General features: G+C 21.9%; 5 protein-coding genes and 1 non-coding gene across 10 annotated transcripts in view; 3 read left to right on the forward strand and 3 right to left on the reverse strand.

Moving 5' to 3' along the window:
- The first annotated feature begins 250 nt into the window (after nucleotides 1-250).
- Nucleotides 251-5,990, forward strand: LOC122508432 (nuclear pore complex protein Nup50). Of its 3 annotated transcripts, none has more exons than XM_043621776.1 (5): nucleotides 251-297; nucleotides 699-878; nucleotides 1,162-2,009; nucleotides 2,156-2,296; nucleotides 4,529-5,990. In XM_043621776.1, exons 2-5 carry the CDS (start codon nucleotides 720-722, stop codon nucleotides 4,833-4,835), a joined length of 1,455 nt encoding a protein of 484 aa, XP_043477711.1. In that variant the 5' UTR covers nucleotides 251-297; nucleotides 699-719; the 3' UTR covers nucleotides 4,836-5,990. The 3 variants fall into 3 exon arrangements, with proteins under 3 accessions (XP_043477711.1, XP_043477712.1, XP_043477710.1); XM_043621777.1 differs by having other exon boundaries at nucleotides 257-297; nucleotides 703-878; XM_043621775.1 differs by lacking the exon at nucleotides 251-297 and adding an exon at nucleotides 304-474.
- Nucleotides 5,991-6,629: 639 nt separating this feature from the next.
- Nucleotides 6,630-11,745, reverse strand: LOC122508431 (protein lin-9 homolog). Of its 3 annotated transcripts, XR_006302232.1 has the most exons (8): nucleotides 11,683-11,745; nucleotides 10,629-10,965; nucleotides 10,249-10,545; nucleotides 9,683-10,100; nucleotides 8,918-9,261; nucleotides 8,419-8,665; nucleotides 6,912-7,181; nucleotides 6,630-6,804 (listed from the first exon to the last, which is right to left on the reverse strand). XR_006302232.1 is itself a non-coding variant. In XM_043621773.1 (7 exons), the coding sequence occupies exons 1-7, from the start codon at nucleotides 11,699-11,701 to the stop codon at nucleotides 6,990-6,992; spliced, it is 1,854 nt and encodes a 617-aa protein (XP_043477708.1). In that variant the 5' UTR covers nucleotides 11,702-11,745; the 3' UTR covers nucleotides 6,849-6,989. The 3 variants fall into 3 exon arrangements, 2 of the variants coding, with proteins under 2 accessions (XP_043477708.1, XP_043477709.1); XM_043621773.1 differs by lacking the exon at nucleotides 6,630-6,804 and having other exon boundaries at nucleotides 6,849-7,181; XM_043621774.1 differs by lacking the exons at nucleotides 6,630-6,804; nucleotides 11,683-11,745 and adding an exon at nucleotides 11,174-11,326 and having other exon boundaries at nucleotides 6,849-7,181.
- An 892-nt stretch (nucleotides 11,746-12,637) lies between these two features.
- Nucleotides 12,638-15,972, forward strand: LOC122508519. The gene is made up of 4 exons (XM_043621932.1): nucleotides 12,638-12,788; nucleotides 13,174-13,277; nucleotides 13,354-13,486; nucleotides 15,800-15,972. The coding sequence occupies exons 1-4, from the start codon at nucleotides 12,638-12,640 to the stop codon at nucleotides 15,970-15,972; spliced, it is 561 nt and encodes a 186-aa protein (XP_043477867.1).
- LOC122508563 lies at nucleotides 15,436-15,542 on the reverse strand. The gene has a single exon (XR_006302247.1). It is a non-coding gene; the product is annotated as a U6 spliceosomal RNA (small nuclear RNA).
- A 2,589-nt stretch (nucleotides 15,973-18,561) lies between the features above and the next one.
- Nucleotides 18,562-22,366, forward strand: LOC122508385. The gene is made up of 3 exons (XM_043621686.1): nucleotides 18,562-18,855; nucleotides 20,080-20,247; nucleotides 21,980-22,366. Exons 1-3 carry the CDS (start codon nucleotides 18,786-18,788, stop codon nucleotides 22,177-22,179), a joined length of 438 nt encoding a protein of 145 aa, XP_043477621.1. The 5' UTR covers nucleotides 18,562-18,785; the 3' UTR covers nucleotides 22,180-22,366.
- A 1,248-nt stretch (nucleotides 22,367-23,614) lies between these two features.
- The window catches only part of LOC122508386 (tRNA dimethylallyltransferase), a 204,266-nt gene continuing 203,262 nt past the window's right edge, over nucleotides 23,615-24,618 (reverse strand). The window contains exons 8-9 of the mRNA XM_043621687.1: nucleotides 24,143-24,328; nucleotides 23,615-24,019 (exon numbers count right to left, since the gene is read on the reverse strand). Coding sequence (XP_043477622.1) covers nucleotides 23,897-24,019; nucleotides 24,143-24,328 — 309 coding nt within the window. The 3' untranslated portion in view covers nucleotides 23,615-23,896. The remainder of the gene's footprint in view (nucleotides 24,020-24,142; nucleotides 24,329-24,618) is intronic.

Genomic DNA, 24,618 nt, shown 5'->3' on the forward strand with positions numbered 1-24,618 from the left:
TTGAAAGGTCGATATCGTCGATATGTCAATATCGATTCGATATATCGAAACTGTCAGCGCGAAATTTAAAATTCTATAAAAACAACTTTGAAGTATTTGTCATTAAAAAGACAATTTTTTATTTTTTATTTAATGAATACAATTTTTTATTTAAATTTTTGTATTAATAAATAAAACAAGAGCTTTGTTTCTATTATTGAACTGGAAAAAAAATTACTAATGTGACAGGGATGATATTTCATGACGCATGCGCATTGATTCTAAAATTCTGGACCTGGATAGTCGGCCGCGCGCCTGGTGTGTATTTAGTGATTTTTTTTCCAATTTAAATACAATATTTATAATAATTCCTCAGCAATTATCTTCATTTGTAAATAAATTAGCCTTTCTTCTTGAATATCAAGTCCCATCTATGTCTGTTTTTAAAATCAGACTAACAGAAGTTGTACAAATTTTTCAAACAGTTGTTTGAAGGTTACTTTTTAATTTATTTAAAAATCTCATTTATCAAACTTTATAAATTATTGCACTTATTTAATATTTCAAGTTTATTGGAAAAAAATTTGTTTTACTTCATATTATAACTGATATAATTAGTGTAGAAAAAAGAAAAATGTTTCGTACAACATAACCTCAAAATGGCAAAAGTCAAAATTTCTCATATTCTCTCTTTAATCTTAAACATATATTTTTTTCAGGTAGATTTATGTTTTTAAATAATGGCCGCAAAACGCACAGCAACCAGTGATTTAAATCACGAAAATTGGAATAAAGAGGAGAAAAAAGAAGACGCGGGAACTTTTGTCAAGGCATCGGAAGAAGTCCTTGAAAAGAGGGTCATAAAAACTGCTAAACGAAGAATTCCAAGCACCGGTGATGTAAGTTATTTACAAATTTTTAATCTGTTAGTTAAAATAGGTTTTGAGCAAAAGTATTCGATTTTCTTTTCTCTTTGTTGTTGAGAAATATTTCCAACTAACTTTTTTATTTTATTATTGAAAATCTAAATTAATAATCGTAATCCGGTAATTTGTTTGCAGTTTGAAGTTAGTTGTTGTTTGATTTTTTGTTTCCTACCTTTTTTTAATAATTTTTCTTTTTAAATATTAAATTTTATTAAAATTTTAAAAAATTCTAATAAATACTTTGTAATTGATTTAGGGAGCGGCGAAAAGTGCATTCGGTTCGTTTGCAGGATTCAAAACAACAACAACAAGCACAGCGGCATCACCGTCGCCTTTTAGTTTTCTAGCCAATATAAAACCTACAACAAGCACAAATATCCCGACAAATAGTAATAATCCACTTACGACAAAAACAATTTCCAGCAGTAATGGTACAATTCCTGAAAATGGACTATGCGCCACTCCAAAATTGCCCCTAAAGCAAAATCCATTAAAAACAATAAGTGACGACAAGGAAAAATCAAGTGCTGTTACATCGGACGAAAAATCTTCAGAGTATTACGCAAAATTGAAAGGTTTGAATGAAAGTGTAACTCAATGGATCAAAAAACACGTCGACACTAATCCATTTTGTATTCTAACGCCAATATTTCATGATTACGAGAAACACTTACAGGCAATCGAATCAAAGCACGGTCAAGAAGTGAAAAAAGAATCAAGTACCGTCGTCGTCGATGATGTTGTTGTTGTTGAGAAAAAATCATCAATTCAAGACAATGTTCAAGAACCCACAGAAAAGAAAGTTGAAAATTCCATTTTTGGCAGTACAAGTAGTGCATCGTCGACATTGAGCGCTTGGAAACCAGAAAAATCATTATTTGGCACTACAAGTAGTACAAAATCTATTTTTTCAATGGAGCCAAAAGTGGACAATAAATCTTCATTGACTGGCAATCAGGAGAAAGCGTCACCTTTCTCGAAGCCAAACACCGACGATAAGGAAGAGGACAAACCGGAGGCAAAACCCGTAACAATTCCAACCGCCACGTTTAGTTTTGGTCAAAGTTCATCGACACCGTCGAGTGCTGGTTTCAGTTTCGGAGGGTAAATATTTCTTCACTTAGATATTTTAATTAATACAAATATGACAAATATAATCTTTGGACAATAATATTTAAAGTTTAGTTATTAAAGATATAAATTTAAATAGAACTTTAAAGTAAATGGAGAAAAATTTGGTTTTTTTTTAGGAGCAAGCCTTTCACGTTCGGAGCACAAGTTGCAAAACCAGAGGATACGAGTGAAAAAACTGAGGAAAAAGAAGACGAAGATGAACCTCCAAAACCCGAATTTAAAGTAGTAACAGAGGAGGGATCAATTTTCGATCAAAGGTAACAATAATATAATATAATATTCCCAGGCCTCGGATTGATTTTAAAATCCTAATTTTCAGAAATTATTTTTCACCATTTCCCTTATTTTTAAAACTTCAATTCTAAGTTTCTGTAAAATTCAATAATGTTCAAACTGAAAAAAAAATATTTAAAATTATTAAAATTATTTTTCAAAATATAAAATTTATTTTGATAAAATGTGCCGAAATTTAGAATTTTTTGACAATTTTTTAACTAATTACTTTTGGAACTTCAATTATCTTCAAAAGATTTTAATTAATTTAATTTAAATTTAATTAATTAATTTAAAATATTTAAATAGTTTTATACATATTTTTCCACAGGAGTTAAGATTTCTAAATTTCTAAAATTTCATTATTTTTAAAAATTAAAACTGTAACTCTTACAAAATTTAATTATTTTCTAGAATTTTTTACTTAAATTCTTTTCTAAATCAATTATTTTTAATATTTTTAAGAATTTAATTTATTAAAAGAAATAGAAAGTTCTCTTAACATTTAATAACGAAATTTGGATAATTCGAAAATTATTTACTTATACTTAAATATATGTTGAAAAATTCTAAAAAGTTACTAAGAAAAAACTAATTTAAAAAAATAATTAAATCAAAATTTTTCAATAAACTAAGTTGTTTAGAGTTTTTAATTAAATTTATTCATAATTCAAATTTTCAATAATTACAATTTGAATTCTTTTGAAATAATTATTAAATTTCAAAAGAGTTCAAATCAAAATTTTTGAAAATTTGAAATTTGAATAATTTTAATTAATTTATTAAAATAATTTCTAAAATTTTAAACCGTAATTCTTTGAATAATCAATTATTTTCTAGACTTTTTAACTAAAATTCTTATCTAAAACAAATATTTTTAATAATTTACAGAAAAGTTTGTTGCGAATCTAATTAATCAAAAATTTAAATTTTCAAAATCGATAATCAATTATTTTCTAGAATTTGTATTTAAAATTCTTCTCTAAATCAATTATTTTTAATAATATTCAGAAATTTTTTTAATATTTCAATTATTTAAATACAAAAATTCAATTAATTTCTAGAGTTTACAACTAAAATTATTGAAAAGTTTAATAACTTTGTAAAATAAATGTTTTAATGTTATTAAATTTCTAAAGAAATTAAAATTATTCTAAAATCAAATTTTCAAAAATTTCAATTTGAAACTATCTGAAATTTATTTATTGGAAAATTGCTGCTATAAATTCTTCAAAACTCAATTATTTTAAAGAATTTTCAATACAGTTTCTTTTCTAAATCAATTCTTTATAATAATTTAAAGAAAGTTCCTTGAGAATCAAATTAATCAAAAATTCAAATTTTCAAAAATCAGTAATCTATTATTTACTAGAAAATTTGTATTTAAAATTCTTTTCTAAATCATCAATTATTTTTAATGAAGTTCAAAAAATTCCTTGAGAATCCAATTAATCAAAAATTCATTTTTTCAAAAATCGATAATGAATTATTTTCTAGAATTCGTATTTAAAATTCTTCTCTAAATCAATTATTTTTAATAAAATTCATGTTCATTGAGAATTCAATTATTTAAAAATTCAAAATTTTCAAAAGTCGATAATTGATTATTTTAATTAATTAAATTTAATTATTATTATAATTATTTAAAAATTGCAATTTGAAAATTTCTGAAATTTATTTATTTAAAATTTGCTACTGTAATTTTTTCAAAATTCAAAATTATAAAATTTTCAATTCAAATTCTCTTCTAAATTAATTCATTATAATAATTTAAAGAACGTTCCTTGAGAATCCAATTAATCAAAACTTCAAATTTTCAAAAATCGATAATCAATTATTTTCTAAAATTCGTATTTAAAATTCTTCTCAAAATCAATTATTTTTAATAAAATTCAGAAATTTCCTCGATATTTCAATTATTTAAATATAAGAATTTAATTATTTTATAGAATTTTTAATAAAAATTCTTTTCTAAATAAATTCTTTATAATAAAAAAAGTTTACTTTAAATACAATTTAAAATTCAATTATTTTAAATTGAATTTTACAAAGTTCCGATTATTTAGAAAATTTTCAATTTGTTGTATATTTAGAAATCCAACTAATTTCAAAGAAACTTAATTGAAATTTCAAGGGCTTTATTTTATTTGATGCCTGTTCTATGCTCGGAAAGAAAAATTTCTTTTCTAAAACCATGATTTTTTTTTAAATTTCAGATGCAAAGTTTTTGTGAAGAAAGACGGAAATTTTGGTGATCGAGGTGTGGGAACATTATTCTTGAAACCAACACCAAACGACAAAATGCAATTAATTGTTCGTGCCGGCAATTCATTGGGAAATATTCTATTGAATACACTCTTAAGCGAGAGTATTCCATTGAAGCGTATGAATAAAAACAGCATAATGTTGGTATGCCTTCCAACACCCGATTCAAATCCACCACCAACGCCCGTTTTATTGAGGGTGAAAACATCAGAGGAAGCTGACGCTTTAATGGAGGTCCTAGAAAAAAATAGAAAGTAGAAATATTGTCTATTCATAATTGTGATGTAATCAAGAATCATGTCTCATTAAATATGTTGAGAATTGAAATGGAAAAAACAGGGATCGATGCAAAACAAAATCAAGTAAAAATTCGATCTTTATCATAATTTTTTTCAATCAACATTCAACAATTATTCTTTAAACGAATCTTTTTTTTCCATATTCTTTTTATTTATACTTATACAAAAATTTAATTTAATTTTTTTCCACATTCTTTTTATTTACACTTAATACGAAAATTTAATGCTTGTGCCATTCATTTTATTTTTCTCAGCAAAAACAGAAAAGAAAGAGTCAAGAATTTTACAGAATTCAAAATATGAATTCATTAAGTGTTGGGAAAGAATTTTTTATCAATTTTTAAAGAATGAGAAATTCTATTATTAGTTTTAATAAAAATCAGTTTCCAATCACTTGATAATAAATAGGAGAATTTAAAATAAAACTCGTATCGAGATACAAAGATATTTGTAAAACAATTTTGTTTGACTTCTTTACAAAATTTTCATAAAGAAAACTCAATTTAGAATTTATTGAATACATGCAATTTATATAGAAAAACAATTTGTATGCATTGTATTTACTGTATAAGACATTTAATCTTTTAATTAGAAATATTTTTTACAGTTACAATATTTAACTAATGAAAATTTGATATTATAACTAAAAAATTTACATTTATTTACAAAACAAAGTAGACATACTTTTTTTTCTCTTATCAATTCCAAAAATGATTGTAAATATTTTCAACATCTAAACAAAATTCCTTATTTTTGTAAATCTATTTAAAAACAATCTTTTATTTCCAACTTTTTTTTTATTTCTTTTTTTAAACCAACAATTGTCTACTTAAATTCGTGAAATAATTGAAAAGAAAAAATTCTAGTTTTTAAGAATAATTTTACACATACATCGTTAAATAATTGATTCTTGCGTTGTTATTTAGTACCTGCGTCTTATTTTTTTATCACCTTAGGATATTAAAAAGAAAATTATTATTCAATTTAAAAAATAGGATGAAAAAATTTCAAGTTGATTTATTATGTTCGTGGAAAATATTCTTTTCCACTTTCAATTATTACGCAATTTTGTAAATAAGGCAATCTCTTTAAATAAATCGCAAATAAAGTTAAATTTGATTTAATTTATTATACCATAACAATATACTAATAATGTGTTAGTCTTGACAACTTTTTCATCAATTAAAAGTTATAAATAATTATTTTGAAAAAATATTTTAAAAGAACATAGAAAACTGGCAATATTCACACGACAATTATTAAATTACAATTTTTTTTACAAAGTATTCTCAATATTCAGATTTTTTTTAAATTAATGGCAGATATATAAATATTGTCAATGTTCTATCATTTCTTTTTTTTCTTTCAAAAATTTCAGGGAGACTTTTCTTTATTTTTTCCTGCGAACATGTCAAGAAATTATTTCTCCAAATATAAATTTTTTATACATAATTTATTCTACACGTAATATAAATATAAACATTTCTTAAAAATTAAAAAAAAAATTAATTTTTCCATTATGTTTGCAGAAAAAATAAAAAAAAATTTTAATAACCCATCAAATATTGAAATAGATAAAAATATTTTCATTATTTACTGTTAATATATAGAAATCTTTGAAAATTAACCATTATCGGAATGTTACACAAATCTTTAAAAAAAAAAAAAGATTATTCATTTTTATATTCGAGTCATGTAAACATTTCCTCAAACGTTTCTTTTCACTTTTAATATATATATACAAAACATAATATATTTTTAAACTTAAATTTCTATTATAATAGAATTGTATCAGACGAGAAATATTCTCTTTACACAGATATTTTGTATTAAATACGAAAAAAAATGAATCTCTTCTCTAGAATCAAACATTTACATGTCTCGATACTTTTCTCAAAAAGCATAATATTGTGAAAAGAAAAAAAAATCTGAAAATAAAAAATAAAATTCAATCAATCTGAAATTGTATAAATTTCTTTAAAACTATTATCCTCGAGATTTGAACTATTATAATTATAATTATAAATTGTTTTACCGATTGATTACTTTTAATAGATCAGAATCTTGTACTCAGAGATGAAAAGTAATGAATGAAAAACTTGAATTTTCAGTGCTAAATTTTTTGCGAGATGAATGGCGTCAATGCGCCCAATTGACCTAAGCCAAGTTGTATGTGTTGCATATGAACTTCAACACAATTTTGAAATACTTGCTGATTTTGGGGACTTAATTTTGTTTTCACTTGCTCCATTGTGCCTTGAAGTACTTGCAATTCATAGGCGTTTTTATCAGAATCCGATAGACACTGAAAAAAGAAAATAGAAAGATTAATTAAATCAAATTAAAAACAATTTTAACAATCAATTTTTACAACAAGAATCGAAATTTTTCTTTAAATATCATACACTAGCAAATGATACGCGCGGAACGCGGTATTCCATTTATTATTATTTTGTAAATTAAAAAATTGTATATTCTTAAAATTGTTAATAAAATTCCTTCAAAAAATTGAATTATTTTCAAAAATTCAGATAAAATTCTTCGAAACAATTCAATTATTTTTATGAATTGTAAAATCCTCCGCAAGAATTCAATTATTTTTATAAGTAAGAAAATTTTCGGCAAGAATTAAAATATTTTCATAAATAATAAAATGTTTCGGAGGAATTCAATTATTTTCAATACAATTTTAATAAAATTTCTGGAAAGAATACAATTATTTTTAAAAATATTATTTACATTCAATTATTTTCAAGAGATAAAAATTCAATTATTTTAAAAATTTTCAATTGAAATTATTTTTACGAAAATTAATGAAATTCTTTAAAAAAATGTAATTATTTACAAAAACTCTAATAAAATTGTTTAAAAGAATTAAATTTTCTAATTAATAATTTTATTATAATTTAATAGGAAATTTGTTAATTGCAATTAATAATAAACACGATTACTTTTAAAATTTCAAAGAAATTCTTCATAAAATTCAATAATTTTCAAAATTTTCAGTAAAAATTATTTTTAAAAAATTCATAATTTTCAAAAATATTCCAATAAATTCTTCAAAAAAATTTAATTATTTTAAAGAATTTTAATAAAAGCTTGATAATGCTTAAATTACTTTTAATTCAATTTTAATTACATTTTCTACAAAGAATTCAATTATTGAAAAAAATGATGATAAAATTCCTGAAGTGAATTCAATTATTTTCAAATTTTTTTATAAATACTTTGCCAGAATTCAATGATTTTCAGTACATTAATTTTTAAATTTAAAACGTTTAAAAAGAAAAATTATTTCAAATACAAAGATTGTTAATATAGATTTTAGAATATTGTACATGAAATCTACAAATTTTTCTAAAAGTAAAAATGTGAATAGTAGAAATTTTGTTAAATATATTTTTTACCAAAAAATATTCTACCGATTGAAAAATACCCAATGAAAGGGTAAATATAAATATAATAATATAATCATATAAAATATGATAAATTAGAGAAAATTGGATAAAAAATGTAGAAAATGAAAAAAAAGTAGAAATTACCTTAACCTGAAGTATCAATGCTGTTAAATCAGTAACAAGTTGACTCATATTATTTGGTTCCTTATCATTGAGCATATTATTTTTGGCCACCATTTCAGCGGCTTCTTGTCTGCATTTTTCTCTGAGATGCGAGGGTGCCAGCATTGCCGCGACACTCGGTTCCGGCGCAATGGCCACACACATTTCCTGAACTTCATTCAAAAACTCTTGAAGCGCCAAATTCATTCTTTCTAGCTCCACGACAATTCTGTAATAAATATTTCAATAAATCAATTAAAATTAGGGTAAATTTTAAATTAAAATATGAGTTAAAATGATATTCATTTAATAGAAACTAGTTTTGATGAAAAATATTCTTGAAAATTTAACAAAATAGGTAAAAAAAAAAAATGATGAAAAGGTGGTCAGTCTGCGATCCCTAGAATAATTCTCAAATTTGTTTACAGATGAAAAATTGATTCTGTATTTATTGAAGAAAAATTTTTGAAAGAATATTTACCCGGCATATTTTCTTTCAAAATCAGCAGGCAAAGGTTCGCCGAGTGATCTTCTCATTTCAACGTCTGTATTCATTTCCTTTAGCTTTTGCACCTTCACCTTCTTGTCGACGAGTATTTTATTAACTCTCACCATGCTTTCGAGTAATTTCACGGGATATCCATTCATTGTGCCACCCATGTGCGATTTTTTCGGTATCAAAGCATTTGATATCAGAGGATCGTGATTTAATCGTGGCGAATTTAATTTCGACATGTAAGCAGGCGAAGGCACATATTGAACATGTCTGGGTCTAAATTTGTGTGTAAATGATGCCACACTTATTGTTTCCGGCTCTTCGTTAGCCTGAAAAAAAGTAAGATTAATTTACTAATTTTATTCATTCTATTAAATTTATTAGGTATTTTATTTTATTCAGGGTTATCACAAAACTTCCATTATGTGTTTCCCTGATTTCGAGGAAAACTTCTTTTCTTCTCCTGATAATAACTTCAAATTTTTCCATTCAATTATTTTCCTAATTTCGAGTTAGAATTCTCTAAACATACGATTAATATTTAAAAATAATTTTTAAAAGTAAAAAAATTAAAGTTTTTTAAATATAAAATTTATTTTAATTAAATTCCACAGAATTAAATAATTAAATGTAAAAGAAAGTATCCAAATAGTAGATCGAAAAATAGTAGTAAACAGTAAAAAATGCTTCTTGCATTTGAAAATAATATTCAAATTGCATTTTTGAAGTAATAAAAAGAATTAAACTCACCAAAACTTCATAATCGGGTACACTGTGCGTACCAAGTCCGGCACGTTCGAACGTAATTCTGTAAGTATTATTACTTGTATCCACCGCATCAATACTGCCAGTAAATAATCCATCTTGAGGTTTACGTAGTCGAGCTGTTACTTTTGTTCCAATAACAAGTTGCATTGGAACTTCAGGTGGTAAATCTTTGAAAACATGAATATCCGTACATTTTCTCTGTTGAAGCATGCGAATTTTTTGTCGTTTTCTCTCAAGTTCACGTCTCTCTTCCTCGAAAAATGATTGCGAGCAACGTCTTGGTTTTCCCATCATTCGTCGAATTTTACACCACTCGACTCGTGTTAATTTACGTGTTTTTAATTGTGGAAATGATTCTTTTAAACAAATCATAAAATCATTATCGCCATCAAAGAGTGTTCTGAAAAGAAGAAAAATTAATTTAATAAATTGTCAAGTTTCTAGACTTGATATAAAATCAGGATGGCCACATGTCAGTAAAGTCAGGGAAATTGATGAACTGAAACTTGTGACAATTCTGAAAATATAAATATTTCCTTGTCACTTACTTATCAATATTGCTGTAGAACCACTCGTAACAAACCCATTTATGTGCCTTTGGTAATTTCAATAAATTTCTCAGTCTCATTCCTATTTTTTGTCCAATTCGTCTATCTGGTGATGATGGTTGCATTGATTTATCGACATCCTTCTCGACTTTCAACGGTGTTTGATAAGTCGGTTCTTTTACTACTGTGACAATTTTTTTTGTGTCACTTAATCGTAATTGTTTCTTAGCTGGCGAGGGACGTGGTAATTTCTTCGGCGATGGTTTCACGTCTATAATTCCCGGTTCTTTCTTTATTCTGTAAAAAAAAAATTACTGGTTAAAATCTGGTGAAACAAAACACTAAAGAAAATAGATACTAAAAGAATAAATGCTACTTGCCTATGATGGGGATGATTTACTAAAATATCATCGTAGAAGAGTTTATTCTTTTTTCTTATTCTCGCAGGCATTCCACGTCGATTTAAAACTTGAATTGGCTGTGTTGGTGGTTTTGGTTTACGTGGAGGCAGTGAACCAACACGTTGTAATCCCAATGCAGCTGGACCAAATTCTGCCATTGGTTCGTTGTCATCTGTTTCCATACTTGAATCTAAGGAATTTGTCGATATTTGATGTTCTTCAATATCCATTAAATCGTCGGCAACCTCTGTTTTAATTTGATCCACCGTGGGATAACCTCCATTCTTAATGGAGAGCAAAGTCTCAGCTGATTCATCTAAACAAACAAAATTCCAATTAACAAAAAAAAAAAAAAAATAAAACAAATATTCTTCCACTAAAATAACAACGTGAATTAATAAATTCAATCAATGTTTTAAAAATAAAACTCTCCTGCTTCGTATTTCCCCAAATTCGTAACTTTCTCAATATTCTCAACATTCTCAACATTATCAATAAAAAAGTAAATATAAAGAAATACATACAATCCATAATTGTTCAAATTCATTTAAAATACACGATGATTTATCAATAACCCAGGTAATAAACACTTGACGACACTTGGACATTCGGTATTGTACTGGAATGTTAGGAGCAAAACATAACCAAACTTTTTTTGACGGAATTCTGGGAAAAGCTTCACAGATCTTCTTGTGTTTACACATTAATATCGTGAATAGATAAAAATTCCGATAAACTTAAGATCAATGTAAAATGATTTATTCGGTGGAAATAGAGCGTGGAAAACAATTAAATGTATTAAAATGTATTTTGTCCCGCTTGAATTCTACATTGTTCATTTTTGAAATTTTAAACCCCAGCCACTCAAGGTAAATTCAAAATGCAACTGTAAGTTTAATTGTACACGAAATTAATAAACAAAATGAATGGCAAACGCGTCACAATGTTCTATTTTCAATTAATATGTTAATTACAAGTTTATGTCAATTTTTTATGAGTTAATTGTTTCGTAAATTATAAGAATCTCACTTACTTTCAATCGTGTCCGCCATGTTGAAATTGACTGATGCATGCTGGGAATCGACAAAACGCCTAGCGTGCGTCCCGCTTGAAACTACGAATATTGTCACTTCCGGTAATAAAAGTATTTTTTTAAATGTAATTTTATAACTAAAAATCAAATACCCTGAATGGGATAAAACTAATTATTTGAGAGAATAAGTTACTAAAGTATTTTTCCAATATTAATTAGTGGGGTGAATTCGTTTCTTTTTGACGTTAATTAATTTTTATTAAAACTTGGTGGTCACAAACACTTCCGGGCGGTAATTTTCAAATTATAATTTTTGAAAGAAATACTTTTCAAACAAAATATTAAATTTGTAATTAATTAATATTATTTATATAATAGTAAAAAATGAAATAAAATATAAACTACGTAAATTTTTAATAATAAACTAATTGTTAATTTAGGAAAAATATCTGTTTCACGATAATGTTATTGATAATTTTCTCGGTGAAAATTAGAAATACAATTTCTTTGGATAAAGAAGAAATTAGAGAATATTGCAGGGAAAGAGATAGACTAATAGTATCTGAAGAAATTGATGATTATTTATTAGTTGACAGTGAATTAAATACAACAATAAAAATTTATTGTCATTTTTGGTAAGAACGGAGAATAAAATAATTTTTTGAATAAATATTAAATTATTAATTATTAATTAAATTTATTAATAAACAAAAAAATAATTTTTTAACAAAATTTATTAATAAACAAAAAAATAATTTAATAACAAAATTTATTAATAAATAAATTCATTTTTAATATAATTTATTAATAGATTAATAAATTTTCAATAAAATTGTTTAATAAGTAAATAAATAATTTTTTTATTTCCAGTGGGGAAAAATTTAATCAGCAACCGAAAATTTGGTTTGTACAAGATCGTTATCAATTATTAGAAGAAAAGGAAGTCGAAATTGGAATGGATAATAATATGTCATTAAATAGAATTCATGTTAGTCCTCAATTAACATTAATAATTAAAGATTTCAGTCTAAACGATTCTGGAATTTATCGTTGTCATGGTAAACAAAAAGAAGAAATGGACCAAAAATTTAATTACAGATTGGAAGGTAATTATAATATTAAAAAATTATTAATAATAATAATAAGAATTATTTTATAGAACCTATTAATATATTAATGTTAAACTATTAATATTTTTGTTTATTAATAACAATAAATTAATTAATAAAAAAAAACTGAAAATAATGAAAATTCATAAATAAGAAAAAATAAGAAAGTATGTAAACAAAAAAATAAAATAAAAAAAAAATTCATAAATAGAAAAATAATAACAAAAAATCCGTTAATACAAACAAATAAAAATAATGAAAAATCATTGATAAAAAAATAATCAAAATAAATTAATAAAAAAAATAAAAGTAATAAAAATTCATTATAAAAAAAATAAAAATAAAAATTTATCAATAAAAAAATAAAATAAAATTATTCCAGCTGTTTATGAATTTGAATCGACCGAAAGTTTGCCAAGAGGAAATTTATCAGATTGGCAAAAATATCAAGAAACTTATTTAATTCCAGTTACAATGAGATTTGCAGTTAGTAATTTTTTTTTAAAGTAAAAAATACTTTTAGTTAATTTAATTTTATCAGAGTTTTTTTTAAAATTATTAGGTTTCGAAAATGAAAGAGATTTCATTAATAAGAAAAGCGGGAATAACAATGGAATTAATATCGGAATGGGGCCCTTGGAGTCCTTGTGAAAATTGTAAATTTGGAAAAGGATATAAAATTAGACAAGGCTTTTGTAGAATAAAAACAAAAATTAATGAAGTAACAAAAAAAATTAATTTGTTTATTTTAAAAGAAATTTATTTATTTTATTTTACGAAAATTAATTTATTTTAAATGAAAATAATTTTTATAATAAAAATTTTTCAAAACAAAAAGTTCTATATTAAAAAAAAAATGAATTAAAAAACATAATTTTTTAATTAAATATTTTTTTAAATATTAAAATTTTAAATATTATAATTTTCAATAATAATATTAAAAAATAAAATTCTTCTTTAATTTCAAAAATTATTTAATTCCAGACTATTACAAAGGTATCAAATGAAACAATAATTAATTTTTTTCGATCAGCTCCATTATTGCCCTGCAGGTGAAAAATATACTAAATATTTTTTTAATGTTCTTTTTTTTATTTATTACTCTTTTAATTATTATTAATAATAATTTAATTAAATAATTTTTTAAATAAAAATTTTGAATGATAAATAATTGTTTGTTTAGATCAATTGCATTAAATAATTATCCTGGAATTATTAGTGCAACGAGATATTTACCTGAATTTGTTTTAGAGAAAAAATGTAAAAAATGTAAAAAAGTGAAAAAAATTAAACCCCACAAATTTAAATACAAGAAAAAATATGTTTTGAAGGAAGGAGCTCATTTATCAATATCATGTCCTGAGTATATAATTTATCTTTTTTAATTATTTACAACAATAATAATAATAATTTAATTAAAGAAATTTAATTAAAAAAAGAAATAATTTAGTGAAAAAAGTTGCCAATATACGAAAACCATTTCAATTACCATTTCAATTGTTATAATATTAAAATGTTTATATAAAAATTAATTAATAATAATTAAAAATTAATTATATAATTATTCAATAATTATTATTAAATTAGATCAACATTAGAAACACAAGTAATTTGGAGAAAAGGCGGTTTTCTTTTGGAAAAAGGAAAAGGACACTCTTTCCGCAAAAAAGATCCAGAACCAAGAGTTTTTATCGATACCTTCTCAACCCTTTATCTTAAAGGCAATTAGTAATTATTTTAAACAAAAACAATAAAAAATATTTTTTAATTTCAATAATTAGCAAAAAATTAAAAAAGAATTCTTAATTTCATTAATTAATAAAAATTTAATTTGAAGAAAAAATATATTAATAATTAATTATCAATAATAAACAATTATTAATATTTTTGATATTAATATTAATTTATCTTAATAAACAAATATTAGTAATTTATCAATAATAAATATAAATAAATAAATAAATTTAAAATAGTAGATAAAGAAATAAGGATAAGAAAATAAAGAAAAATATTTAAATAGTTATAAATAAATAATTAATTATAATAATTAATTTATTACAATATTACTAATTACTAATTACTAATTAATAAATTAATTATTATAAATTATAAATGCTAATACGAATACTATAAATTATTAATTTCCTTACTAAATATGTAATTATTACTAAAATTTACATTTAACATTAATTTAATAAATGACTATACAATTTGAAATTTATATTAAAATATTTATTATTAATGAATTAATTAATAAATAATAATTAATAATAATAAATAATTTAATATAAATTCGTGCACTTTATAAAAAAGATATTTCACAAGACGAAGAGGGAAATTATACTTGTTATGCTAATAATGTAAAAATGATGCAATTAAAAATTATTGTCGCACTTACTTCGGATATTCTTACACAAGGTAATTAAAAAAAAATTTTTTTGATTTTAATTACATTAAAGAGAATATAAAATAAAAAAATAAAAAAAAAAATTAGTCTTATATCCAACACGTATATAATAAAAAAATACCTAATTGTAATAATTGTAAATAATTATAAAAGAAAATTAATTTACATTCACCTCCCCCCATAATGATAATTAATTAATTATGAATTATTAATTATTCATCAAATTTAAAATTAGCAAAAAATGTGGAACGCTTCACGATTTTGCGTGTCATCCTTGCGCAGGGGCCATGCTAATCTTCTCTGTATCGTTCCAATTTTAGTATATGTACTGCCGAAGCAAGTACGAAAGGTAGGGGTGAATTTATTCCTTATATAGTAATCGCACAATACCTTTTACAACTTGTGAGAGAGATTTTCACATTGAAACAAGTCAAGTAGCCATCTATCGGCACTTTAGTGAACCGTCATATTTAAAAAAAAAGGCGCCATCTGTAAAAATTCCCAGAAACTCTTTGCTCGATCGATAAAAGAAATAATTCAAAATTTAAAAAAGCGCGGGTACTTCAAAGTAATGAAAACTTTTTTTTCTCTATTCTTTCAGTTTTTCTTCGTCACTTGATGTATTTGGGATTTATTTTACTACTCACGTCGTTTTGCTATTGCTCTGGATTAGTTGCTGCTTTTCAACGACGACATAAATTCGAAAGTCCAAATTACGAGGAATTAAAAAATCGAGAACGGGAGAAGAAACCATTTTTCGAGGCTGTTGAATAATTATTATGGTACTTTTTCTATCCTTCAAATCGTAATTAAAATTATGTAAAATTTACTTGGAAGAAATTAAATAATTTAAAAATTATTATTAATAGGCATTTTTATGATTTAATTTATTTTAACTATTAAGTATTAATTAATTAAAGTATAAATAAAAATAACATGATAATTGTACTTGGCAAATGCAAATAACAATAGTACTTAGAAAATATAAATAATAATAATAATTCGAAAATATAAATAATTATTTTTAGCAAATATAAATAATAATATTTAACAAAAAAAACTAATAATTATATTAGTTAATAATTATTATTCGTTTATATAAAATCTAAATAGTAATAATAATTAAATTATAAAAAATTTCAATAAATATAATTATTTTTTAAATGAATATTTTAACATCATTTTTTACTATATATATTTTAATTTTTTAATTTTTATCTGCAAATTTATCATTACAGTTTTAAAAAGTTCAATTATTTTCATAATTTTCAATTTAAATTCTTTAAAATTAAATTATTTTCACAATTTTCAATTAAAATTGTTTAAAATAATTTTATTTAATTATTTTTTTAAATAAATATTTTAATATCATTTTTACAATAAATTTTCATTTTTGAATTTTTATATCCAGATTTATCATTCTAGTTTTTGAAAATTCAATTATTTTCATAATTTTCAATTTAAGTTCTTTAAAATTCAATTATTTTCACAATTTTCAATTAAAATTCTTTAAAATTCAATTACTTTAACAATTTTCAATTAAAATTCTTTAAAATTTAATTATTTTCATAATTTTCAATTAAAATTCTTTAAAATTCAATTATTTCCACAATTTTCAATTAAAATTCTTTAAAATTCAATAATTTTAACAATTTTAAATTAAAATTCAATTATTTTCATAATTTTAAATTAAAATTCGTTAGAATTAATGTTTATGAAAATTTTAATTGAAATACCAGAAAAAATTCAATTATTTTCAAAAAAATGTTATTAAATAAATTTTCATTTTTGAATTTTTATCTCCAGATTTGTCATTATAGTTTTCAAAAATTCAATAATTTTCGTAATTTTCAATATAAGTTCTTTAAAATTCAATTATTTTCACAATTTTCAATTAAAATTCTTTAAAATTCAATTATTTTCATAATTTTCAATTTGAGATCTTTAAAATTCAATTATTTTTACAATTTTGAATTAAAATTCTTTGAAATTCAATTATTTTAACAAATTTCAATTAGAATTATTTAAAATTCAATTATTTTAACAATTTTCAATAGAAATTCTTTAAAATTCAATTATTTTCATAATTTTAAATTAAAATTCGTTAGAATTAATGTTTATGAAAATTTTAATTGAAATACCAGAAAAAATTCAATTATTTTCAAAAAAATTGTATTAAATAAATTTTCATTCTTGAATTTTTATCTCCAGATTTGTCATTATAGTTTTTAAAAATTCAATAATTTTCGTAATTTTCAATTTAAGTTCTTTAAAATTCAATTATTTTCACAATTTTCAATTAAAATTTTTTAAAATTCAATTATTTTCATAATTTTCAATTTAAGTTCTTTAAAATTCAATTATTTTTACAATTTTGAATTAAAATTCTTTGAAATTCAATTATTTTAACAAATTTCAATTAAAATTCTTTAAAATTCAATTATTTTAACAATTTTCAATTGAAATTCTTTAAAATTCAATTATTTTCATAATTTTAAATTAAAATTCGTTAGAATTAATGTTTATGAAAATTTTAATTGAAATACCAGAAAAAATTCAATTATTTTCACTAAAATTTTATCAAAAATTTATTTATTTCAATTTTTTGAAATATTTAATTAAAAATATAGCAAATAATTGAATTGTAAAAAATTCTAATAAAAAAATATAATACCTAGTAATTATATTTATTTGGTAAATGTAAATAATAATACAAATAATTAGCAAATATAAAAATTATTTTTAGCAAATGTAAATAATATTAATAATAATAAACAAATATGAATAATTATTATACTTAACAAACAGAATAATAATAATAATAATACCTATCAATAAAATTGTTTAATTCAATAATTTCTAATTAATTTATAAAAATTAATTAAATTCAAAAACAACATTTTTGATGCTCCTAAATTATTTTTTTAAATATTCTAACTCTTCTTAAGGGCATTTGAACCATTATGACGTCATAGGTTCTGCAAAGCATGTGTTTTTTAATGCTGTGACGTCATCATGGTTCAAATGCCCTTAAACGAAGAAATATTTCGATTATTCGGAAAAGAAAAAATAAATATAAATAAAAACAATAAATAAATAAAATAATAAATATAAATAAAAATAATAAACAAATAAAATAATAAAAATAAATAAATACAATAAATTAATTTAAAAAATAAGTAAAAAAAATTAAATAAATAAAAATTGATATTTATTTACTAGAATTTATTTATTTACTTAATTAATTTTTTTCTACGTATTTTGAAAAATTAATAGAAAAGGGAAGGGGAAAGAAAATGGAATGTAATGTCGCGTGTCATCTTGGATTTAATCCAAGAGTGTAATCCTGATTAAGCAAAGGCCTTCTAAGGTTCTTACACTCTCCACAACAAAATGTTGAAGTCAACAGGAGAAGTGAAAGGGGCACAAACATTGCCTGTCCGGTTCTTTTCAGTTTTTCCAGCATCGCGTTCCAAAATGGCTGTGTTTTAAACAACTAATCGATAAAAAAAATATTGTGTTAATCTCTAATTGAGATATTTTCCCCTCCCCCTTTAGAAAAAAAATCCAAAAAGAAAAAAACTGCAATGAATTCATCAAATTTTTTAACCATCTTTTCCCTCTTTGTCGCTATTCAAATTCCACTTCAAGTCAACGGTACGTACATACTCATGAACTTTACTTTCTCCTATATATTGACTATGTGCTATGCTTCTAACATTTTTATTATATAAAACCTGTAATTATTATTAAATGTTCCATGCAATTGCTACATAAATATTAAAGATTCATCAATCTGTGAAATGTAAATAATTTCAGGGAATAAAGAATTTCAATTTTTTTGAAAACAATATTTTGAATAAGAAAAAAAGAAACACAATATAGGTACATAACTAAGAAATTAATACATATTAAAATTAAAATAAATATTCTTGACAAAAATATGCGAAACAAAAAAAAATGATTTAATATCAAAGAGAATTTTTCAAAAAGTAATTTTTCAATTTTTGAATATTATTTTTTTAATTATTAATGAATTATATTATTAAATTATTATTATTTTTATTTGCTAAATATTATTCTTGTCACTTAATAATACTCCACTATTTACTATATTTTCGAGTATTTTTACTCTTTGTCCTTTTTCATTTTTTGAAGAAGTGGAAATATTTTACAGAATTATACTATATTAGTTATTTTACTAATTATATTAATTATAATAAAATATATTATTCATTTTGATAATTACTGTACTAAAATTAAACTGAAAAAAATTTATTTGATTCAAATAAACGAATCACTTGTCAATTATTAATTATCAAATAAATATTTATTTGTATTGAATAATTTTTACTCGAGTCAATTTAATGGTATTTGCTATGAGTACTGAAATTGAAAAATAATAATAATATAAACAGTCAAAATATAATAATAAAAATTAAAAATAAAAATATACGAATTAAAATAAAAATAATCTATTTGAGTTAAATAAAAATTATTTGATTCAATTAAATATTTATTCGATAATAGACTACTAATCGGTTATTTGAGTCAAATTAAGTTTTTTTCAGTGTTTATTAATAATATTGTAATATTCATTTTAATTATTTTTATTATTAATTGGATTTTAATTAAATTAATGAATTAATTTAATTAATTTTAATGAAGAATACAATTATTTTTCCATCATTAAATAATTAATTTTAACTATAAATTAATTAATTAATTAATTTTAATGTAATTATTAATTTTAATTAATTTAACTACTTTAATTAAATTAATTTAATTTCTTTTAATTAGTTTAATTAAATAATTAACCAAATTAATAATTAGATAATAGAATTGTAATAATTGGATTTTAATATTTTATAATTTTCACAGGTTTTCTACGAAGATGTTTTGTCTGCAGATCGAGGGGAGAGTTGGGTACTTGTAAGGATGAATTTACCTTTAATGTTACACAAATTGAGAATGTAAGAGGAGTCAAAGCAGATCCATGTGCATCAGGATGGTGTGCAAAAATTATTCAGGGTCGAAGTATCAATAGTGGTATGTAATTACAAAAATAATGGAATTATTCCCATGACTAATCATACACCACTGCTGATTTCAAATCTACACAATGGTTTTTCCATGTAAAAAAAAAATGCATCAGCAGAATTTTTTTTTTAATATTATTAATTACCTTAGTACAAACTGAAAAATATTTATTTAATTAAAATAACCGATTACTTGTCTATTATAAATATAAATATTTATTTCAATCAATTAAATGGCTTTTTCTTCAAATATACTGAAATTATTGGTTCAGATACAGTTTATTTGATTGAAAGAAAAATTATTTGATTCCAATGTAGAAATTCATTCATTTGAATAAAAATTATTTAATTGAAATAAAAATTATTTGATTTGAATAGAAATGAATTAACTTGAATAAAAATTAATTTATTGTAATAAAAATTATTTTATTGGAATAAAAATCATTTGATACAAATAAATATTTATTTGATAATAAACAAGTAATTGTTTATTTGAATCAAATAAATTTTTTTCTTCGTGTAACACCTTCTAAAAAAATTTTCATTTTCAATTCTACTTGAATTTTTTATTCCCTTTCAAATTTAATTAATTGATTAAATGGAGAAAATGAATTTTCGCAATATTTTGTATATAAAATAAAATAAAATTACTGAAGAATGCAGTCTTTAAGGGGGTCATCAATGTACGATTATCAAAGCATTTTATATACAGTGTATATCATGAAGTGCGTTCATCATTCACATCATGTCCTCAATGATTCATCTGTATAATGTAACGCTCTGAATGAATAGTATTTATTAAAGTCTCCTGTTCCGATTTAGATCTAGTATTATATTGTTTTAACTATATTTATACAATTATATTCAGCTTTCAATGTTCTTCAATGATTTCAAATTTGCTCGAAATTGCATGTCAGTTACGATATCGTTTTCTCATAGAATAGAAAGACTGAAATAAATTTCATTGAAATTAATTATATAATTTATATTATTAGGGGCAAATAATTGTTTAAATTTAATTATAAATACATTTCTTTGGGCAAATATTACTTGAATGAAATAATTATTTGGGAAAATATTATTTTAATCAAATAATTATTTGGGAAAATATTATTTTAATCAAATAATTATTTGTCGAAATATTATTTTAATCAAATATTTATTTGACTAAATATTATTTTAATCAAACAAATTTATTTGATTAAATATTCTTTTATTTAATCTAAACAAAAATTATTTGTTCAAATATTATTTTAATCAAATATTTATTTGGCCAAATATTATTTAAATCAATAGTTGTTCAGCAAATATTATTTTAATCAAACAAATTTATTTCATCAAATATTATTTTACTCAAATAATTATTTGGGAAAATATTAGTTTAATCAAATAATTATTTTAGCAAATATTATTTTAATCAAATAATTATTTTAGCAAATATAATTTTAATCAAATTATTATTTTCTCAAACATTGATTTAGTCAAATAATTATTTTAGTTCAATCGAACAATAATTTTTTCAAGTCAATTAAACTATATTTGAGTCAAATTGATTCAAATTTAAATCAAAATTAGCTTAAATACAGTTTGTTTGACTATAATTAATAAAAATAAAAATATTAATTAATAATAGTAATAATAATAATAAAAATAACAATTGAAAATAATATATTAAAACAATAGTATTAAATATATTATCAAATATCATCATAATGAATAAGATTGAAATTATTTCTTTTCAGAACATGACGTAGCTACAGAAAGAACTTGCCTCCAAAGAGGTCCAGACGATGGGGAGGAGAGATGTGCATATACAACAATGGATTATAAAAAAGTTTTTATTTGCTTCTGCAAAGGTGATTTGTGTAATAGTGCGAGTCACACAGTTCCGACGATATTAAGTCTCATCACATTAATAACAATTATAAAATGTTTCTTGTGAAAAATGTCAAATTTTTTTCTTTTTTTACTTGAAAACTGAAGGACCTCTTTGTTTGCGAAGTTATAATTATTTAAACATATCAAATTTTACATAGAAAAAAAAAATTGCAAGAATCAAGTGAAAATATTCTTATGTAAATGTGAATGAATGACGTTTGATTGTTACCATTAAATAATATTTTTAAGAAGTTTTTTATTCTGAGAATCGTGACAAATTTTTGTATATTTTAAGTTAAATATCTTAGATGCTTTTTAATTCTTTCAAATTTGTAGTTTTTATTTTCAAAAAAATTATTTTCTTGGCAAATTTGTATACAAATTTCTAGACAAATTTCAATAAAAATTTCTAGATGAATTTCAATAAAAATTACTAAACAAATTTCTATACAAATTGATAGACAAATTTCCATAGAAATTTGTCCAGTAAATTATTTTTGAGAATAAAAACTACATTTTTAATATTTAAGTTATTCAATCGACAAGTCTTCCAACTTATGAGAAATTAATTAGTTTAATTACTTCATGAAATTATTTAATGGTATATTAATTGATTTAAGTAATTAATACAAAAAGTTAATTAATTAATGTATTTATTAAATTAATTCGTGTTTAAATTAGAGTAAGATTATATTATACAGTAGTTAAAATTTATTTTAACAATTGAGATAAATATTTCATTTTGTTAAAATTTTCCAAAAAAAAAGTGTTATTTATTTTCTTCTTTTAATTTTGAATATCTAACACTTTGTGAGCTGTTTTTTTTTAAATCACATTTTCTAAATTTAATTTAATTTTAATCTTAATAGAGGAGCATCAATATTCCACTAAATCTCCCAAGACAAATTTTCACTTGATTGAAATTTATTTTAATTAAAATGAAAAATGTAACGTATTTACAGAATTTGATTGAATGAAAAATTAAATTTTTTAATTTAATATTTTAATTAACTATTTTATTCTAATAGTTTAATTAAATATTAAATTTCTCATTTAATTAAATTCCTTGATATCAAGAATTCCAAGTGACAAAATTTCATTTCTTTTGGCCAAAGAAAAATTCGATAGTCAAATAGAAAAATTAGTTCGAAATTAAAAATAATTTTCAAAATAATAATTACGCAACTCCTACTTTGTCAGTATTTAAAATAAATAAATAAATCTACAAGTGGCATTAATTTTTAGGATTTTTAGTTAGAAAAAAAATTGCAAACTAAATATCAAAATTTGAGGTAGAAAAAAAAATTACCATAAAAAGAAGAAATTTTCTTAACAATGGTACATTGTGATTAAAAAATAAATTTGTTTAAAAATAATTTAAACGATTTATCAACAATATTTTTGACGATTAAAATTTGAAATCACGAATTCTACTTTACCTACGTATCACATTTATCTTGTGTTCATCGAATGTAACGACAAATACAAAAAAACAAATCTACATTTCCAACAGTTGATTATTTATTCAGTTCTTTTTTTCTATCTTTGGATACGAAAAAAAATTCGTTCATCACAGTGATTATTATTAACAAACATGTAAATCATACATGTTAATAAAAAAAATTTTTTTGTTCAATTGTACATTACTTCCTTTAGAAATATCAAAAGAAATCAATACAATTAAAACCAGTCTAAATTGTTATTTGAAAAGAAAATTAAAATTTCGAGAAAAAAATTATAATTTTCGAAAAAAAAACAGACCTAATTATTTAATACCTTGTTCACGCTGTTTGTTCCATTTTACTTTTTTCTAATCGTTTTTTCTTTTCTATAACTTTTTGATGCTTAATACTCTTCAGATGGATGTTCCATTGTAATTCGCCCACAAACAGTCTTTCGCAAATCTGTAAAACAAAAACTTTTTAATATTTGATTTCATATTTTTATTTTTATTATTCTATTTTTTGCTTTTATATACAAATATTTTTAACTGGGAGGAAATTAATTTATATTTAATCAAAACTTACTTCGCAAAAGTGAGGCGTATCATTAAGAATGTCCGTTGACTTTTGTTTTTCAACATTTTCATTCATTGACATTTGTTTTGGTTGCTCGCCCCGAATAACAGAGGTAACGATTTCTATCGCTGGATCAAGCACGTCGTTTGTCCATTTGTCAATATTGGTACAATTCAAAGAATAAATGGATGGAACCTGCAACATTTTGATAAATTTTTTCAATTAATAAAAATTCATTTTTAAATATGAAAATAAATACCTAATGAATAAATATTTAAATATTTACCAATTATTTTTACACAGGGATTGAAATTTTCTAAATTTCAATTTCAAATCTTCTGACAATCAATTATTTTCAAAAATCATAAATAATTATAAATAATCATAAATAATTATAAAAAATCATAAATAATTATAAATAATCATAAATAATTATAAATAATCATAAATAATTATAAACAAAATTTTAAACCTTGAAAATTTGA

This window comes from Leptopilina heterotoma, unplaced genomic scaffold (genome assembly GCF_015476425.1).
Source record: "Leptopilina heterotoma isolate Lh14 unplaced genomic scaffold, ASM1547642v1 Lhet_54, whole genome shotgun sequence".
Taxonomy (NCBI): domain Eukaryota; kingdom Metazoa; phylum Arthropoda; class Insecta; order Hymenoptera; family Figitidae; genus Leptopilina; species Leptopilina heterotoma.

What these genes read in the sequence shown, in the direction of transcription:
- LOC122508519 (XM_043621932.1), top strand. Translation starts at nt 12,638, where the DNA reads ATGGATAATAATATGTCATTAAATAGAATTCATGTTAGTCCTCAATTA. An exon ending in CAGTTACAATGAGATTTGCA is followed by an intron (nt 13,278 to 13,353) that starts GTTAGTAATTTT and finishes TAAAATTATTAG; the next exon opens with GTTTCGAAAATGAAAGAGAT. An exon ending in TAAAATTAGACAAGGCTTTT is followed by an intron (nt 13,487 to 15,799) that starts GTAGAATAAAAA and finishes CTATTCTTTCAG; the next exon opens with TTTTTCTTCGTCACTTGATG.
- LOC122508432 (XM_043621776.1), top strand. Translation starts at nt 720, where the DNA reads ATGGCCGCAAAACGCACAGCAACCAGTGATTTAAATCACGAAAATTGG. An exon ending in GCTGGTTTCAGTTTCGGAGG is followed by an intron (nt 2,010 to 2,155) that starts GTAAATATTTCT and finishes GTTTTTTTTTAG; the next exon opens with GAGCAAGCCTTTCACGTTCG. An exon ending in GGATCAATTTTCGATCAAAG is followed by an intron (nt 2,297 to 4,528) that starts GTAACAATAATA and finishes TTTAAATTTCAG; the next exon opens with ATGCAAAGTTTTTGTGAAGA.
- LOC122508431 (XM_043621773.1), bottom strand. An exon ending in GTAAATCATCCCCATCATAG is followed by an intron (nt 10,546 to 10,628) that starts GCAAGTAGCATT and finishes TTTTTTTTACAG; the next exon opens with AATAAAGAAAGAACCGGGAA. An exon ending in TTTGAAAGAAAATATGCCGG is followed by an intron (nt 8,666 to 8,917) that starts GTAAATATTCTT and finishes TATTTATTACAG; the next exon opens with AATTGTCGTGGAGCTAGAAA.
- LOC122508385 (XM_043621686.1), top strand. Translation starts at nt 18,786, where the DNA reads ATGAATTCATCAAATTTTTTAACCATCTTTTCCCTCTTTGTCGCTATT. An exon ending in AATTCCACTTCAAGTCAACG is followed by an intron (nt 18,856 to 20,079) that starts GTACGTACATAC and finishes TAATTTTCACAG; the next exon opens with GTTTTCTACGAAGATGTTTT. An exon ending in GGGTCGAAGTATCAATAGTG is followed by an intron (nt 20,248 to 21,979) that starts GTATGTAATTAC and finishes ATTTCTTTTCAG; the next exon opens with AACATGACGTAGCTACAGAA.